Raw genomic sequence first — 18,370 nt, forward strand, 5'->3', positions numbered from 1 at the left:
TGAAGGGAAAAAATTTGCAGGTCTACGGGGGAAGAGTGGGGGGGGGGTGGGACTAACTGGATTGCTCTTACAAAGAGCTGGCACGGGCTCGATGGGCCGAATGGCCGCCTCCTGTGCCGTAACCATTCTATGGTTCTATGAAAAGTTACGGCCATTATACAGAGACTCTGTCACTGTCCTAAGATGTGAAAGTTAGCCAGACTAATGTACATTCAGTGCCAGTTCCAAAGGTCGAGCTCCTGTGGTTCCTACATCTTTAGCCCTTGTGCGCAAGGCTGACATGAACATGTGAAATTGCCAGGCCCAGGCAGCTCCCTGATTGTTAACCAATCGGACAGCTGTCTTCCCAGGTGCTCCGGGCCCGGCCATTTTAGAATCGTGAAGTATTCACTCCCGCTCTGCTCCGCTCCCCCCTTGATGCTTTAGTATATATTTGAATTGGCATTGTCCATAAGAGATAGGAGTAGGCCATTCAGCCCCTCGAGCCTGCTCCGCCATTCTATGAGATCCTGGCTGATCTGATTTTTACCTCAATTCCACTTTCCTTTGACTCCGTCGCTGATCAAAAATTTGTCTAACTCAGCCTTGAATGTATTCAGTGACTCAGCCTCCACAGCTTTTTGGGGTAAAGAATTCCAAAGATTCACGACCCTCTGGGAGAAGAAATTCCTCCTCATTTCCGTCTTTAACTGTCCAGATTCAACTGTGTCAAATGATCATTTATCATCCCTGCAATATTCTGAAGTGATTTCTGCAGGAAAAGTAGTTTCCACGTTGGCAGTTTCTGCCCAGAAAGGTCCCATTTCACCCAAGGTCAGTGAAGGCATCACAAGTGAGAGAGAACGAACTTGAATTTACAGTGAGGGTGTGCAATGGGGGAGAGGGTCGGGGTATCGGTCTGTGGCAGCAATCCCGATCTTGTGATGTGAGCTGAATTTAAAGCAACTGAGAATTACAACAGCAACTTGCATTCTTTAATGTAGAAAAATGTCCTGAGGCACTTGAGGTGTAAAGGTGGTGGGGGGCAAGGAACTGAGGCAAAGAAGGAGATATTAGGAGAGGTGACCAAAAGCTTGGTCAAAGAGGTGGGTATTGAATAAGGAGAGGGAGGTGGAAGGGAATTTCAGACTATGGGGCCCAGGCTGAAGGTACTGCCGACAACAAAGGGGCAAAAGCGGGGGCGGGGGGCGGGCGCGCACGCACTGCTGGTTTTGTCTTTCTGTTACACACGCACGTGTGTCCAATATGGAGGTGACCGCTCTGGGACACCCAACATGGCTGCCGTTACTGGTAGAGTCTTACTAATCTGGTACGATGTGTTGAAGCATTCGCCAGGTTAGTGCATGAGGGTAACATACCAACACAACAAATGGACGGGCAGGAAACGACCAGCTGCTCAATCAAGCCGGCCCCACACCATGATGGCCAGACCATCGTGGCTAAACACTTCTTCCCTCCCCCGCAGCCATGTAATCTCCTGGCAAAGGCGAAAAGCCCTAGGGCCAATAAGGGAAAAAATACTCTGTAAAATTCCTCTCCGACCCCCTCAAGCGATCGAAACCGGTCCAGGAGATCTCGGGGTCCAATTGTCCAGCTGGACTTTCAGAAAGCTTTTAAATAAGGTACTTCACAAGAAGTTTCTCTATAACATAGAATATTGTAGAATTAGTGGTAATTTGCCGCGGTGGATAGAGAATTGACTGCCCGTAGGCGGAAAGTGGTAAGTGAGTGGATTCGGATCTGCCTGTACACTGGTTACCAGCGGTGTCGCTCAGGGATCGTTAAGACCTTTGCTGTTTACCATTTCCATTAGTGGCCTAGATGTAGATGTAGGTGTGGGAATTATCCACAAGTTTGCGGACGATACCAAGGTATGTTTGAGGCTTAGGACTGTTGCGATGCTCGACTACTGCAAGCAGATCTCGGTGTGTTGGGGAATTGGCCTCATGTTTGGCAAATGATGTTTAACTTGATGTGTAGTGTTAGGCACATGGGCAGATCAAATACTAAACATACTTACACCTTACAGGGAACAGAATTAAAGCCAGTGGTGAAAGAAAGAGATCTGGGTGTTTTATCAATCTCTAAAGCTATAGCTAAAGAAAATAGGGTTCACTGTTGAATTCACTATAACCAAAGCATGCCATTTTGTCCTCTAACAAGACCACGGCTAGGCCTCAAGTTTAAAATACTATGTCCAGTTTTGGCCTCTTCACATAAATGGTATTTAAGCTTTGGAAAGGATGCAGAGGAGGGCCACAAGATTAATTCCCAGTCTAAAACACCTTGTTACCCAGATAGGCTCAAAGCGCTGGGTCTGTATACTTTAGAGACGTGTAGACTTGGGGGGGGTGCTTTGATCGAGGTTTATAAAATTGTGTGGTGTGTGTGTGTTTCAATTGGATAGGTTGGGGGGGTGGGGCGGAAGAAGTCACGCGTAAAGTTATGTACGTAAGGGCAGAACTAGGTTGGGTGCTCGGCAGTTCTTTTCCCAGAGACTAGTGGACCTGTGGCAGAGGTTGCCCTCTCCTGTGGTGAACGCTGGTTTGCTGTATATCTTAGAGAGTGAGCTGGACCTGTTTCTGGCTGGGGTGGAGATCACCTCGTATGAGAGGTAGATATCTTGAAATATAAATCTGGGTCAGTGTGATCTCCTGGACTTGTTTCGATCGTCTAAAGGGGTCGGAGAAATTTCAGATCTTTTCCACCCAATTGGTTGTGGTTTTTAATCTTTTTTTCACCTCTCCCAAGAGATTACATGGCTCTGGGTGGGGTGGGGAGTGTCTGGTGATGCTCAAGGCATTACAACAATAATGGACAGCGGGTAGTTTCCTGTCCATCGTTTTCATATGTTGGAGACCATTTGGGCCATTAAAATTGCTGACCTGGTTTAAATTGGCTAATTCAACACAAACCAAGGTTGGACCCTCCCTGGTCCCTGCAGCTGTTATGCTCTGCCTTTACCAGCTGAATCATCAGAGCTCAAAGCTCACGTTTTATAAAGGACATACATCACATTAATAATGCTTCCTTATTTCAGGAACGTATGTTGCTTTAGCCTACACGTGACTCCAGTCTCGCGCCTATGGTTGAATCTTAATGCTTTCTGAAGTGGCCTAGAAAGCTACTTGATTGTAAACGCTACCCATAAAGTTCAAGTAGGACTGCAGTGGTTTAAGGAGGTTCACTGCACTTTATCGGGGCAATGAGCGATGGACAATAAATGCAGCATTGCCCATATCCTTTTCGGGAGGGAGTGTCCTGCTTACAGCTCGCGTTCGAAAACTCCATAATTACAATAATCGTGACCTTGGGACACAATTTTTGTTTACAGCTGGCAACCTGAACGACAGCTTCCCTTCAGTGATGTGCGTTTGCCGCCTCCTGCAGATTACAACAAAGAGATCAGTGAAGGGGATGAAGTTGAGGTAAGACAAACTTATCTTTTTTTAAAGTGCTAATATTTGGAGATTGTATCGTCTTTGGTAGATCTTCCTAGCCTGCCCCCAAAATCCGAACGCAGTGCTAGTGGGGACTGCGGTGCTAGTGGGGCATTCATGATCTGCAATAATTGAGGTTCCACCATCACCTCCCTGGTGATTAATGGACATTGGCAGATAAGTGTACCCACATTTTGTCCTTGCACATGTGATACACCACTGGGATGAAGGTGCATACAGCACAAACAACATTTAAATTGATTTCATTTTGGGTGTTGATGTTGATGCACTGTATAATATGGCACTGTCTCCTGCCTCTCAAAAACTCCTGGTAATGGGGAAGCTGGATCATCGGAGGTTCCATGTGGGGGAAGTGTGAGATCATCCACTTTGGACCTAAGACAGATCAGAGTTTTTTCTAAATGGCGAGAAGCTCTGAACTGTGGAGGAGCAGTGATTTAGGGGCCCAAGTACAGAAATCACTAAAAGCTAGTGCACAGGTACAAAAAATAATTAGAAAGGTTAATGGAATACTGGCCTTTATATCAAGGGGGCTGGAATACAATGGGGTGGAAGTTATGCTGCAGTTATATAAAGTTCTGGTTATCCACTCTGATAGGAAGAATAGAAAAGCAGAATATTTTTTAAAAGGTGAGACTAAGAAATGTTGGCAGTCAGAGGGATTTGGGTGTCCATGTACATGAATCACAAAGTTAATATGCAGGTACAGCAAGCAGTTGGGAAGGCACATGGTATGTTGGCCTTAATTACAAGGGGATTGAAGCATGAGTAAGGAGGTCTTGCTGCAATTATATAGGGCTCTGGTGAGACCGTGCCTAGTGTACTGTGTACAGTTTTGGTCTCCTTACCTAAGGAAGGATATACTTGCCTTAGCGGGGGTGCAACAAAGGTTCACTAGAGTAATTCTTGGGATGAGAGGGTTGTCCTTTGAGGAGAGGTTGAGTAGAATGGGCCTATACTCTGGAGTTTAGAAGAATGAGAGATGATCTCATTGAAACGTATAAAATTCTGAGGGGGCTTGACAGGGTAGAGGCTGTTTCCCCTGGCTGGAGAGTCTGGAACTAGAGGTCATAGTTTCAAGATAAGAGGTCGGCCATTTAGGACCGGGATGAGGAAAAATACCTTTGCTCAGAGGGTTGTGAATCTTTGGAATTCTCTACCCCAGAAGGCTGTGGATGCTGAGTCGTTCAGTATGTTCAAGACTGAGGTTGATGGACATTTGGACACGAAGGGAATCAAGGGATGCGGGGGTTAGGGCAGAAAAGTGGAGTTGAGGTCGAAGATCAACCACGATCTTAATGAATGGCGGAGCAGGCTCAAGGGGCTGTACAGCCTACTCCTCCTGTTTCTTATGTTCTTATGACCCAATTTAGAGTACTGCATCCAGTTCCGGGGACCGTACCTCAAGAAGGATATATTATCCTTGGAGGGGATGAAGCGCAGATTCAGTGCAACGATACTGGGGATAAAAGGGTTAAATTATGAGGACAGGTTGCATAGACTAGGCTTGTATTCCCTTGAATATAGAAGAGTGCTTTTTGTTTTCTAATTCCGTGCATCAGTCTATTCATTTTTATTTAATTCTGGAATTTGTGTGCCATGGGTGATGTGAACGAGTCCTAGACTTGGAGAGAGCACCATTTAGACGAAGAGGTTTAGAAAGGCACTGCATCTATTTGTGCCTGCAGCGTTTGAGTATCATACTGGTGGTGGAGTGAGACCGCTGGATAGTGATGTGTGGGAACCCTCGCTTTTTAAAAAAAAATTTACTTCCTTCCACCTCCCCTTACAAAAAAAAGTGACCCCTGCGATTCTTGGTGCAATCCATCACGACTGTTACAAGTATTTAACCATGAAAAAGTGGTATTGTGCTGCTCCCATGGCCATATCCATTGTATAAAAGAAGATAATCTCACAGGGCTGCTGCATAGGTCACTCGTTATTTGCATTTTTAATGTTTCAGAATTGCTTGTTCAAAGTGGACAACAATGTGTAAAATTGTCTCGTTGTGATCTTGTATAACATATGAACAGGAGGAGGTTATACAGCCCCTCGAGCTTGTTCCGCCATTCAATTAGATCATGGCAGATCTGTTTCTTAACTCCATTTACCCGCCTTAGTTGCATATATACATTGCCTAACAAAAATCTGATCAATCTCCGTTTTGAAATTTTCAATTGAACCCCAGCCTCAACAACTTTTTGGGGGAGAGAGTTCCAGATTCCCACTCCCCTTTGTGTGAGGAAGTGCTTCCTGACATCACCCCTGAACGGCCTGGCTCTAATTTTAAGGTTCTGCCCCCTTGTTTTGGACTCCCCCCACCAGAGGAAATAGTTTCTCTCTATCTACCCCATCAACTCCTATAATCATCTTAAACACCTCAATTAGATCACCCTAAATTCACTCACTTTCAGGTCGTGAAAGGCACTATCTAAATGCAAGTTTGTCTTTCTTTCTACACAGCACCTTTCATGACCTCAGGATATCCCAAAGTGTTTTATAGCCGATGAAGTACTTTTGAAGTGTAGAAAACTCAGCAGCAAGATCCCACGAACAGCAACGAGATTAATGATCAAATAATCCATTTTAGATGTTGGTTGAGGGATAAATATTGGCCAGGGAGAAAGTCTGACCATGATAGAATCATAGAAGTTACAACATGGAAACAGGCCCTTCGGCCCAACATGTCCATGTCGCCCAGTTTATACCACTAAGCTAGTCCCAATTGCCTGCACTTGGCCCATATCCCTCGATACCCATCTTACCCATGTAACTGTCCAAATGCTTTTTAAAAGACAAAATTGTACCCGCCTCTACTACTGCCTCTGGCAGCTCGTTCCAGACACTCACCACCCTTTGAGTGAAAAAATTGCCCCTCTGGACCCTTTTGTATCTCTCCCCTCTCACCTTAAATCTGTGCCCCCTCGTTATAGACTCCCCTACCTTTGGGAAAAGATTTTGACTATCGACCTTATCTATGCCCCTCATTATTTTATAGACTTCTATAAGATCTCCCCTTAACCTCCTACTCTCCAGGGAAAAAAGTCCCAGTCTGTCTAACCTCTCCCTGTAAGTCAAACCATCAAGTCCCGGTAGCATCCTCGTAAATCTTTTCTGCACTCTTTCTAGTTTAATAATATCCTTTCTATAATAGGGTGACCAGAACTGTACACAGTACTCCAAGTGTGGCCTCACCAATGCCCTGTACAACTTCAACAAGACATCCCAACTCCTGCATTCAATGTTCTGACCAATGAAACCAAGCATGCTGAATGCCTTCTTCACCACCCTATCCACCTGTGACTCCACTTTCAAGGAGCTATGAATCTGTACTCCCAGATCTCTTTGTTCTATAACTCTCCCCAACGCCCTACCATTAACGGAGTAGGTCCTGGCCCGATTCGATCTACCAAAATGCATCACCTCACATTTATCTAAATTAAACTCCATCTGCCATTCATCGGCCCACTGGCCCAATTTATCAAGATCCCGTTGCAATCCTAGATAACCTTCTTCACTGTCCACAATGCCACCAATCTTGGTGTCATCTGCAAACTTACTAACCATGCCTCCTAAATTCTCATCCAAATCATTAATATAAATAACAAATAACAGCGGACCCAGCACCGATCCCTGAGGCACACCGCTGGACACAGGCATCCAGTTTGAAAAACAACCCTCTACAACCACCCTCTGTCTTCTGTCGTCAAGCCAATTTTGTATCCAATTGGCTACCTCACCTTGGATCCCATGAGATTTAACCTTATGTAACAACCTACCTTGCGGTACCTTGTCAAATGCTTTGCTGAAGTCCATGTAGACCACGTCTACTGCACAGCCCTCATCTATCTTCTTGGTTACCCCTTCAAAAAACTCAATCAAATTCGTGAGACATGATTTTCCTCTCACAAAACCATGCTGACTGTTCCTAATTAGTCCCTGCCTCTCCAAATGCCTGTAGATCCTGTCCCTCAGAATACCCTCTAACAACTTACCCACTACAGATGTCAGGCTCACTGGTCTGTAGTTCCCAGGCTTTTCCCTGCCGCCCTTCTTAAACAAAGGCACAACATTTGCTACCCTCCAATCTTCAGGCACCTCACCTGTAGCGGTGGATGATTCAAATATCTCTGCTAGGGGACCCGCAATTTCCTCCCTAACCTCCCATAACGTCCTGGGATACATTTCATCAGGTCCCGGAGATTTATCTACCTTGATGCGCGTTAAGACTTCCAGCACCTCCCTCTCTGTAATATGTACACTCCTCAAGACATCACTATTTATTTCCCCAAGTTCCCTAACATCCATGCCTTTCTCAACCGTAAATACCGATGTGAAATATTCATTCAGGATCTCACCCATCTCTTGTGGTTCTGCACATAGATGACCTTGTTGATCCTTAAGAGGCCCTACTCTCTCCCTAGTTACCCTTTTGCCCTTTATGTATTTGTAGAAGCTCTTTGGATTCACCTTTGCCTGATCTGCCAAAGCAATCTCATATCCCCTTTTTGCCCTCCTGATTTCTCTCTTAACTCTACTCCGGCAATCTCTATACTCTTCAAGGTATCCACTTGATCCCAGCTGCCTATGCATGTCATATGCCTCCTTCTTCTTTTTGACTAGTGCCTCAATCTCCCGAGTCATCCAAGGTTCCCTACTTCTACCAGCCTTGCCCTTCACTTTATAAGGAATGTGCTTACCCTGAACCCTGGTTAACACACTTTTGAAAGCCTCCCACTTACCAGACGTCCCTTTGCCTGCCAACAGACTCTCCCAATCAACTTCTGAAAGTTCCTGTCTAATACCATCAAAATTGGCCTTTCCCCAATTTAGAATTTTAACTTTTGGGCCAGACCTATCCTTCTCCATAGCTATCTTGAAACTAATGGAATTATGATCACTGGTCCCAAAGTGATCCCTCACTAACACTTCTGTCACCTGCCCTTCCTTATTTCCCAAGAGGAGGTCAAGTTTTGCCCCCTCTCTAGTCGGGCCATCCACATACTGAATGAGAAATTCCTCCTGAATACACTCAACAAATTTCTCTCCATCCAAGCCCCTAATGCTATGGCTGTCCCAGTCAATGTTGGGAAAGTTAAAGTCCCCTACTATTACCACCCTATTTTTCTTGCAGCTGTCTGTAATCTCCTTACATATTTGCTCCTCAATTTCCCGTTGACTATTTGGGGGTCTGTAGTACAATCCGATCAAAGTGATCTCTCCCTTCTTATTTTTCAGTTCTACCCATATAGACTCAGTGGGCGAACCCTCGGATATATCCCCTCTCACTACTGCCGTGATGTTCTCCCTAATCAAGAACGCAACTCCCCCTCCTCTCTTACCTCCTGCTCTATCTTTCCTATAGCATCTGTACCCTGGAACATTGAGCTGCCAGTCCTGCCCCTCCCTTATCCATGTTTCAGTAATAGCTATAACATCCCAGTCCCATGTACCCATCCATGCCCTGAGTTCATCTGCCTTGCCCATCAGACTTCTTGCATTGAAATAAATGCAGTTTAATCTAGACTTCCCTTGGTCTTTGCCCTGCTTTCTCAGACCATCTGTCCGGTCATGTTCTGTGCACTCTCCCTTACTGCCTTTTGTTTCTGTCACCACTTTATTTCCCACTGACTTCCTGCATCGGTTCCCATCCCCCTGCCACATTAGTTTAAACCCTCCCCAACAGCACTGGCAAACACTCCCCCTAGGACATTGGTTCCAGTCCTGCCCAGATGCAGACCGTCCAATTTGTACTGGTCCCACCTCCCCCAGAACCGGTTCCAATGGCCCAGGAATTTGAATCCCTCCCTCTTGCACCATCTCTCAAGCCACGTATTCATCTTAGCTATCCTGTCATTCCTACTCTGACTAACCCGTGGCACTGGTAGCAATCCTGAGATTACTACCTTTGAGGTCCTACTCTTTAGTTTAACTCCTAACTCCCTAAATTCAGCTTGTAGGACCTCATCCTGTTTTTTACCTATATCATTGGTGCCTATATGCACCACGACAACTGGCTGTTCACCCTCCCCCTCCAGAATGTCCTGCAGCCGCTCCGAGACATCCTTGACCCTTGCACCAGGGAGGCAACATACCATCCTGGAGTCTCGGTTGCGTCCGCAGAAACGCCTGTCTATTCCCCTTACAATCGAGTCCCCTATCACTATAGCTCTGCCACTCTTTTTCCTGCCCTCCTGTGCAGCAGAGCCAGCCACGGTGCCATGAACCTGGCCACTGCCACCTTCCCCTGGTGAGCCATCTCCCCCAACAGTATCCAAAACGGTACACCTGTTTTGGAGGGAGATGACCGCAGGGGACCCCTGCACTGCCTTCCTACTCTTCCTCTGTCGGTTGGTCACCCATTCACTATCTCCCTCAGTAATTTTTATCTGCGGTGTGACCAACTCACTGAACGTGCTATCCACGACTTTCTCAGCATCGCGGATGCTCCAAAGTGAGTCCAACCGCAGCTCCAGAGCCGTCAAGCGGTCAAACAATAGCTGCAGCTGGACACACTTCCCGCAGGTGAAGGAATCAGGGATACAGGAAGGAGCCCTGAATTCCCACATCCCACAAGAGGAACATGACACGGCCCTGGGATCTCCTGCCATGACTTAACCCTTAAATTAGCTTAAGAACAACTCCAAAGTCAAGAGGAAAAAAAAGGAAAGAAAAACTACTTACCACTAACTTTAAGGAGTTTACTCCTTTAAATTGTTCTCAATTTAGAGAATGTTAACTACACTAGGGACCTTGATTGACTAAAAAATAAACGCTACTTCCGATAAGACCTGCAGACCTTCCCTTTCCTTTTACTTCAGTTACTGTCGATAAGGAGAAATACTCACCTAAACCTACTCACCAATCAGGTGCCTCCCCTGTGTCGCGTCCCGATCTGATTCCTGACGTCACTTCGAACTCGGTCGCAGCTCCGCTCCGCTCGGCTCCTCTCAGCGCTCTGAAATCCCGCCTTTTATCCGACGCTCCCTCCGCTCGGCTCGGCTCCTCTCAGCTGTTCTCAGCGCTCTGAAATCCCGCCTTTTATCCGACGCTCCCTCCGCTCGGCTCGGCTCCTCTCAGCTGTTCTCAGCGCTCTGAAATCCCGCCTTTTATCCGACGCTCCCTCCGCTCGGCTCGGCTCCTCTCAGCTGTTCTCAGCGCTCTGAAATCCCGCCTTTTATCGGACACTCCCTCCGCTCGGCTCGGCTCCTCTCAGCTGTTCTCAGCGCTCTGAAATCCCGCCTTTTATCGGACGCTCCCTCCGCTCGGCTCGGCTCCTCTCAGCTGTTCTCAGCGCTCTGAAATCCCGCCTTTTATCGGACCCTCCCTCCGCTCGGCTCGGCTCCTCTCAGCTGTTCTCAGCGCTCTGAAATCCCTTCTTTTATCGGACGCTCCCTCCGCTCGGCTCGGCTCCTCTCAGCGCTCTGAAATCCCGCCTTTTATCGGACACTCCCTCCGCTCGGCTCCTCTCAGCGCTCTGAAATCCCGCCTTTTATCGGACGCTCCCTCCGCTCGGCTCGGCTCCTCTCAGCGCTCTGAAATCCCGCCTTTTATCGGACGCTCCCTCCGCTCGGCTCGGCTCCTCTCAGCGCTCTGAAATCCCGCCTTTTATCGGACGCTCCCTCCGCTCGGCTCGGCTCCTCTCAGCGCTCTGAAATCCCGCCTTTTATCGGACGCTCCCTCCGCTCGGCTCGGCTCCTCTCAGCGCTCTGAAATCCCGCCTTTTATCGGACGCTCCCTCCGCTCGGCTCGGCTCCTCTCAGCGCTCTGAAATCCCGCCTTTTATCCGACGCTCCCTCCGCTCGGCTCGGCTCCTCTCAGCTGTTCTCAGCGCTCTGAAATCCCGCCTTTTATCGGACACTCCCTCCGCTCGGCTCGGCTCCTCTCAGCTGGATTTAACAATTCATGAATTGGAGGGAATGCTGTGCTAAACAATGAGTTTTAAATAATCTTAAGTTGAGATGTTCATTTGGGGTCTTTCACTTTGGTAAATGGGTGGGTAATATTCTATTGTACCTGTTTAGAAGAGCTCGGAAGGAATACTCCTTTTATTGGTCACTTCTGGTTCACAGTGAATTATTGGTAAGAATTTTCTGGCACAAATTCTTCCAAGTTTCTAATCATTGTGGGAAGTTTTTTGAAATATAAATTTGCACTTTTTAGCAAAAATACTGCCGTTTAGAAAGTTACTGCAGTATCAGAAGTTGTGCAATAAGACTCAATTAAAACTGCTCGACCAGGAACTAACTTTTTCAGCTTTGAAAGGAGGCACCCGAGTGGTGATCTTTTAGGGGTATACAGAAAATATAAACTGTATGAGAGAGGGAAATATTATTTTAAATGCAATTGAGAGTAGCATAAGGACAAAGCTTCATACTGCCAAAAGGCAAATTTAAGACTGATATCAACAACTTGTATTTATATAGCTCTTTTAAAGTAGTAAAACGTCCCAAGGCGCTTCACAGAAGTGGAATCAGACAATTTACACCGGGCCACGTGAGAGATCAGGACAGGTGACCAAAAGCTTGGTCGAAGAGGTAGGTTTTAAGGAGCGTCTTAAACCTCGCCACCCCTCCTCCTCCTCCTTTTAAGGAGAAACTTGAATGGGAACATCTTCACACGTGGACCGGATACAACAAAGGCTATGGGCCCCGACAACATCCCAGCTGTAGTGCTGAAGACTTGTGCTCCAGAACTAGCTGCGCCTCTAGCCAAGCTGTTCCAGTACAGCTACAACACTGGCATCTACCCGACAATGTGGAAAATTGCCCAGGTATGTCCTGTCCACACAAAGCAGGACAAATCCAATCCGGCCAATTACCGCCCTATCAGTCTACTCTCAATCATCAGCAAAGTGATGGAAGGTGTCGTCGACAGTGCTATCAAGCGGCACTTACTCACCAATAACCTGCTCACCGATGCTCAACTTGGGTTTCGCCAGGACCACTCGGCTCCAGACCTCATTACAGCCTTGGTCCAAACATGGACAAAAGAGCTGAATTCCAGAAGTGAGGTGAGAGTGACTGCCCTTGACATCAAGGCAGCGTTTGACCGAGTGTGGCACCAAGGAGCCCTAGTAAAATTGAAGTCAATGGGAATCAGGGGGAAAACTCTCCAGTGGCTGGAGTCATACCCAGCACAAAGGAAGATGGTAGTGGTTGTTGGAGGCCAATCATCTCAGCCCCAGGACATTGCTGCAGGAGTTCCTCAGGGCAGTGTCCTAGGCTCAACCATCTTCAGCTGCTTCATCAATGACCTTCCCTCCATCATAAGGTCAGAAATGGGGATGTTCGCTGATGACTGCACAGTGTTCAGTTCCATTCGCAACCCCTCAAATAATGAAACGGTCCGAGCCCGCATGCAGCAAGACCTGGACAACATCCAGGCTTGGGCTCATAAGTGGCAAGTAACATTCGTGCCAGGCAATGACCATCTCCAACAAGAGAGTCTAACCACCTCCCCTTGACATTCAACGGCATTACCATTGCCGAATCCCCTACCATCAACATCCTGGGGGTCACCATTGACCAGAAACTTAACTGGACCAGCCATATAAATACTGTGGCTACGAGAGCAGGTCAGAGGCTGGGTATTCTGCGACGAGTGACTCACCTCCTGACTCCCCAGAGCCTTTCCACCATCTACAAGGCACAAGTCAGGAGTGTGATGGAATACTCTCCACTTGCTTGGATGAGTGCAGCTCCAACAACACTCAAGAAGCTCGACACCATCCAAGATAAAGCAGCCCACTTGATTGGCACCCCATCCACCACCCTAAACATTCACTCCCTTCACCACCGGCGCACTGTGGCTGCAGTGTGTACCATCCACAGGATGCACTGCAGCAACTCGCCAAGGCTTCTTCGACAGCACCTCCCAAACCCGCGACCTCTACCACCTAGAAGGACAAGAGCAGCAGGCACATGGGAACAACACCACCTGCACGTTCCCCTCCAAGTCACACACCATCCCGACTTGGAAATATATCGCCGTTCCTTCATCGTCGCTGGGTCAAAATCCTGGAACTCCCTTCCTAACAGCACTGTGGGAGAACCGTCACCACACGGACTGCAGCGGTTCAAGAAGGCGGCTCACCACCACCTTCTCAAGGGCAATTAGGGATGGGCAATAAATGCTGGCCTTGCCAGCGACGCCCACATCCTGTGAACGAATAGTGGAGGCAAAAATCCTGGAATCATTTAAAAAGCAATTGGATACTGCAAGTTGGGAGGAGAGGAGAGAAGACAACCATAGGATCTTTCTGGATGGATGAGCTAAGATGGACTGTGACTGTCCTCACTTGTAATTATTTTGTGATATAACTGGTTAAGCAATGCACGAGAAACCTATTGTAAAAGTATCGTGCACTTCATAACATGGTAATTTGGTTAAAAACCTGGAATAGGTTTTTTTTATCGGGGAGGGCATTAGATCAGTTACACACATTGACCTCCTGACGTTTGTGCTCTAGTGCAGGAGGGCTGTTAATCTGGAACATGTTGAAATATATTTATATAGGATTTGGATCATACAGGAATTTAGGTTCTAAGGTTTGTGCAATCCCTTAGTGAGCACAATTATTTGTCTTTGAATTTTTGTACAGTTACATTAATTTACTCTTTCACTTCCTAGTTTGGTTCTGGACTTTTCTAAATGTTGTGTTACACAACTGTTTTCAGCAACAGTCCAACAAACACAAAATTGGGAGCAAGAAATCCGTAGGGCTGAGTTGCCGTGACAGGTTTTTATTTGATGGTGATATTTATTTCCTCTTTTTCTTCGGTGTGGGGACAAGGGGGTAAGCAGTTTATCTCTTCCTGGGGCTGAGCTAGATCAGATGCCTTGTACATGTCTAACCAGGGCACAGAGTTACAGCATTTCTCACTTGACTGAACGTTGTGTTGAGTTTTTACACCGATTACATGTAGTTTTTTACTCCCTGATTTCCTCCACCGTTGTTTGCACGTATTGAACTAAACCATTTCCAGGATTTAGTGTGATAGTCCCCTCTGTTCGTTCATATTTTGTTTTTATGGTAATACTTTTTTCAAACTAATAAGTTTAGTTTTTCATGCTGGGCCTGACCAATTGCAAGAGGCAATTGTGCTGTCCATTGAAGCAAACTTTAACAAAATCAACAAATGCAATTGTGGTAATATTGCAGGTATACTCCAGAGCCAATGAGCACGAACCCTGTGGATGGTGGATGGCGAGGGTCAGGATGATGAAGGGAGAGGTACGTATCTGTTGTGATTGATTCCTTTAGTCTTGGTCCTAAACAGTGAGTAGCGTGGGAAAAATCAAATGGCTAGTGACATGGTTTTTAAAAAAATATATATATAAACAGTAAATTGAGAATTGCTGAGTGCTCAGGAGTACTAAGCTCAAGAGATGGATGGTAAACCCTCTGTTTGGGAAGTAATTTTTGTAACTGAGTTCCAAGACTGTAACCCCTTAGTTTGGTCATCTTGTATAATACAGATTAAATGGGGAGGGGGGGGATGTGTGCAGGCCAAAACCAGCACCTGCGTTTATATAGCACCTTTAACGTAGAAAAAAATGTCGTAAACCTGCAGACACTGTAATTCATTTGCTCCATCTCATACAGGCCGTTGGGAGGTTTTGACAAGGCAGTATTTGACCAGTGTGGCATCAAGGAGCCCTAGTAAAATTGAAGTCAATGAGAATTGGGGGGAAAACTCTCCAGTGGCTGGAGTCATACCTAGCACAAAGGAAGATGGTAGTGGTTGTTGGAGGCCAATCATCTCAGCCCCAGGATATTGCTGCAGGAGTTCCTCAGGGCAGGCCTAGGCCCAACCATCTTCAGCTGCTTCATCAATGACCTTCCCTCCATCATAAGGTCAGAAGTGGGGATGTTTGCTGATTGTGGTGTTCAGTTCCATTCGCAACCCCTCAGATAATGAAGCAATCCATGCCCGCATGCAGCAAGATCTGGACAACATCCAGGCTTGGGCTGATAAGTGGCAAGTAACGTTCGCGCCAGGCAATGATCATCTCCAACAAGAGAGAGTCTAACCACCTCCCCTTGACATTCAACGGCATTACCATCGCCGAATCCCCCACCATCAACATCCTGGGGGTCACCATTGACCAGAAACTTAACTGGTCAGTGGTGACCCCCAGTATTATGTAGCCACATAAATACCGTGGCTACGAGAGCAGGTCAGAGGCTGGGTATTCTGTGGCGAGTGACTCACCTCCTGACTCCCCAAAGCCTTTCCACCATCTACAAGGCACAAGTCAGGAGTGTGATGGAATACTCTCCACTTGCCTGGATGAGTGCACTCAAGAAGCTCGACACCATCCAGGACAAAGCAGCCCACTTGATTGGCACCCCATCCACCACCCTAAAGATTCACTCCCTTCACCAGCGCACTGTGGCTGCAGTGTGTACCATCCACAGGATGCACTGCAGCAACTCGCCAAGGCTTCTTCACCTGCATCTCCCAAACCCGCAACCTCCACCACCTAGAAGGACAAGGGCAGCAGGCGCATGGGAACACCACCACCTGTAATGTTCCCCTCCAAGTCACACACCACCCTGACTTGGAAATATATCGCCGTTTGTTCATAGTCACTGGTCAAAATCCTGGAACTCCCTTCCTAACAGCACTGTGGGAGAACCTTCACAACACGGACTGCAGCGGTTCAAGGAGGCAGCTCACCACCGCCTTCTCAAGGGCAATTAGGGATGGGCAATAAATGTTGGCCTTGCTAGCGACGCCCACATCCCATGAATGAATTTTAAAACAAAAGGTTTACTTGTAACATTGGGTGTTTGGAGTTGGTACAGGTGATCGGGGATCGCAGTCATGGAGTGTTTGTGAGGGTGTGTTTTTTTTGAAATGGCAAATCTGAAACTAGAATAAAATGTGCTGAAAATGCACACCAGGTCTGCCATATTCAGTAAGAGGAAGTTAGACTAAAAATTATTTTACCTTTGTCTTGCTGTGACCATCCTTACTTACTGTTGGGATATCAGCAATAGAGCTAGTGAGGGTAGAACCTGATTTAAATATAGTGATTTTGCCTTTTCTATTCTCCATTTCCTTGTCCCTGCCCAGGTCCAGTCCTAGCCTAAAGCCAGATTTCCATTTCTAAAGCATCCTAACTTCCTGCCCCCTTCTCCTTCCCCCCCCCCCCCCCCCCCCCCCTCAGATTGTAAAATGTAAGTTTGAGCAACACATCCTGTTTTTTATTGTTTCAGTTTTACGTGATAGAATACGCTGCCTGCGATGCCACTTATAATGAAATAGTCACGATGGAGAGGCTGCGTCCCGTCAATCCCAACAAGACTGCCACCAAGAGCATGTTCCACAAATACACCATCGCTGTGCCAGAGGACCTTAAAGAAGCGTGAGTTTTGTTTCAAGTCTTTGCTCCCAAGCTAGACGATCCTAACCATTTGTCCCTTTTACAGTGGCCTGCCCGGTTCCGATTGCTTCTCCTGCAGGAGGAACAGAACAATACAAAAAGCAATGTGTGACTGCACAGACTCAATGGGTCAAATGGCCTCTTTCTGTGCTTTAATCTGTAATTCTATGGGACCAGAACTTTGTCAACCTGTGGGGAAAAACTTTCTATCCTTTTTTATGTGGTTCTTTAACTAAACAAGATAATTGTGTTTTTGTGTTGGGAGCTATATTTTTGGTTTTCATCTTAACAGATTGGGGAGGACGAGGGAACACTGGTTTAAACTATGTCAGAGTAGGAATAGACTGGATTTTGGATGGTGGTTCTTTTCCCAGAGAGTAGTGAGCCTCTGGAATACATTGCCGGCTGGTGTGGTGGGTGCTGACTCTCTGCCTTCAAGGGGGAGCTGGGCCAGTTCTTGACTGAAGCAGAGATCGCCTCATATAGAAGGCAAGTGTCTTTATAGATAACACTTGGTCCATGTGATCTGGACTGGTTTTGATCACCTGAGAGGGTCGGAGAAGAATTTTCCAGTGTACTTTTTTCCCTTATTGGCCCTGTGTTTTTCCTGTTTCTTTTGCCTCTCCCAAGAGATTACGTGGCTGCAGGAGCATGGGTAGAAGTGTTTAGTCACGATGATCCAGCCAGGAGTATGGGGCAGGCTGGATAATCCAGCTGGTCTTTTCCTGCCTGTCAATTTTGTATGTTTGCTTTTGGATTGGTGGGGGGTGGAAGCGCACAATATACAAAATATACAAAATGTTCCGAGTGTCCAAGACACAAGCTGTCCACACAATTACAGGTCAGTTGTTTTGAAATGCATCAGATGGCAGGAAACTGCTGTTCCAATTGTTAGAAACTGTCTGCATCTTAGTTGCCTGTTCGTGAGAAGGATCCATTCGATCGTAAAATGAGCTGCCTCAAAAGGCAAGAGGGATAATGGGACAGTAGTCCTGTAGTCCCCAGTGCCCTGTTTTGCACTGTGTATTTCACACGAGGTAGCTGAGAGGGATACCGTGGAGTCATTACCACATCACGTTTCATCAGACATGGTTGAAAGCTACTGAAAAGAACTATGATTTCATACTCTTGTTTTAAAACAGTTTTGTGTGCTGTGCACGGCGAATATTGTACTAATGTATTTACAGATTCTGTGTAGCTATCTTGCACGCTAATAAATCTAACCAGCAGTTTTAGCCTGAATGTAACAGTTTGACATTGTGGTATTTACTCCCTTTTGGAGTGGAAGGGAGAACGTGGTTGATGGCCAACTGGGTTTCTGGTGCTTAATAGGAACTGGAGGAGGCCATTCAGCCCCTCAAGCCTGTTCTGCCCTTCAATTAGGTCATGGCTGATCCGTATCTCAACTCGACGGTAATACAGAGAGAAAAAAATGTAAATATTAGTCTTGTAGGATGCATAAAAGTGTAAGTTTACTGGGGACCCTGTTTCTGCAAACTGCCTTTTTGCTGTGA

At 46.7% G+C, this 18,370-nt stretch overlaps 1 protein-coding gene across 1 annotated transcript in view; it reads left to right on the forward strand.

Annotated features, from left to right (window-relative positions):
• The window catches only part of LOC137302325 (RNA-binding protein FXR1-like), a 90,171-nt gene that overhangs the window by 49,857 nt on the left and 21,944 nt on the right, over nt 1-18,370 (forward strand). The window contains exons 3-5 of the mRNA XM_067971961.1: nt 3,335-3,428; nt 14,626-14,697; nt 16,690-16,838. Of these exons, the coding sequence (XP_067828062.1) occupies nt 3,335-3,428; nt 14,626-14,697; nt 16,690-16,838 (315 nt within the window). The remainder of the gene's footprint in view (nt 1-3,334; nt 3,429-14,625; nt 14,698-16,689; nt 16,839-18,370) is intronic.

Source organism: Heptranchias perlo, chromosome 35 (assembly GCF_035084215.1).
Source record: "Heptranchias perlo isolate sHepPer1 chromosome 35, sHepPer1.hap1, whole genome shotgun sequence".
NCBI classification, from domain to species: Eukaryota; Metazoa; Chordata; class Chondrichthyes; order Hexanchiformes; family Hexanchidae; genus Heptranchias; species Heptranchias perlo.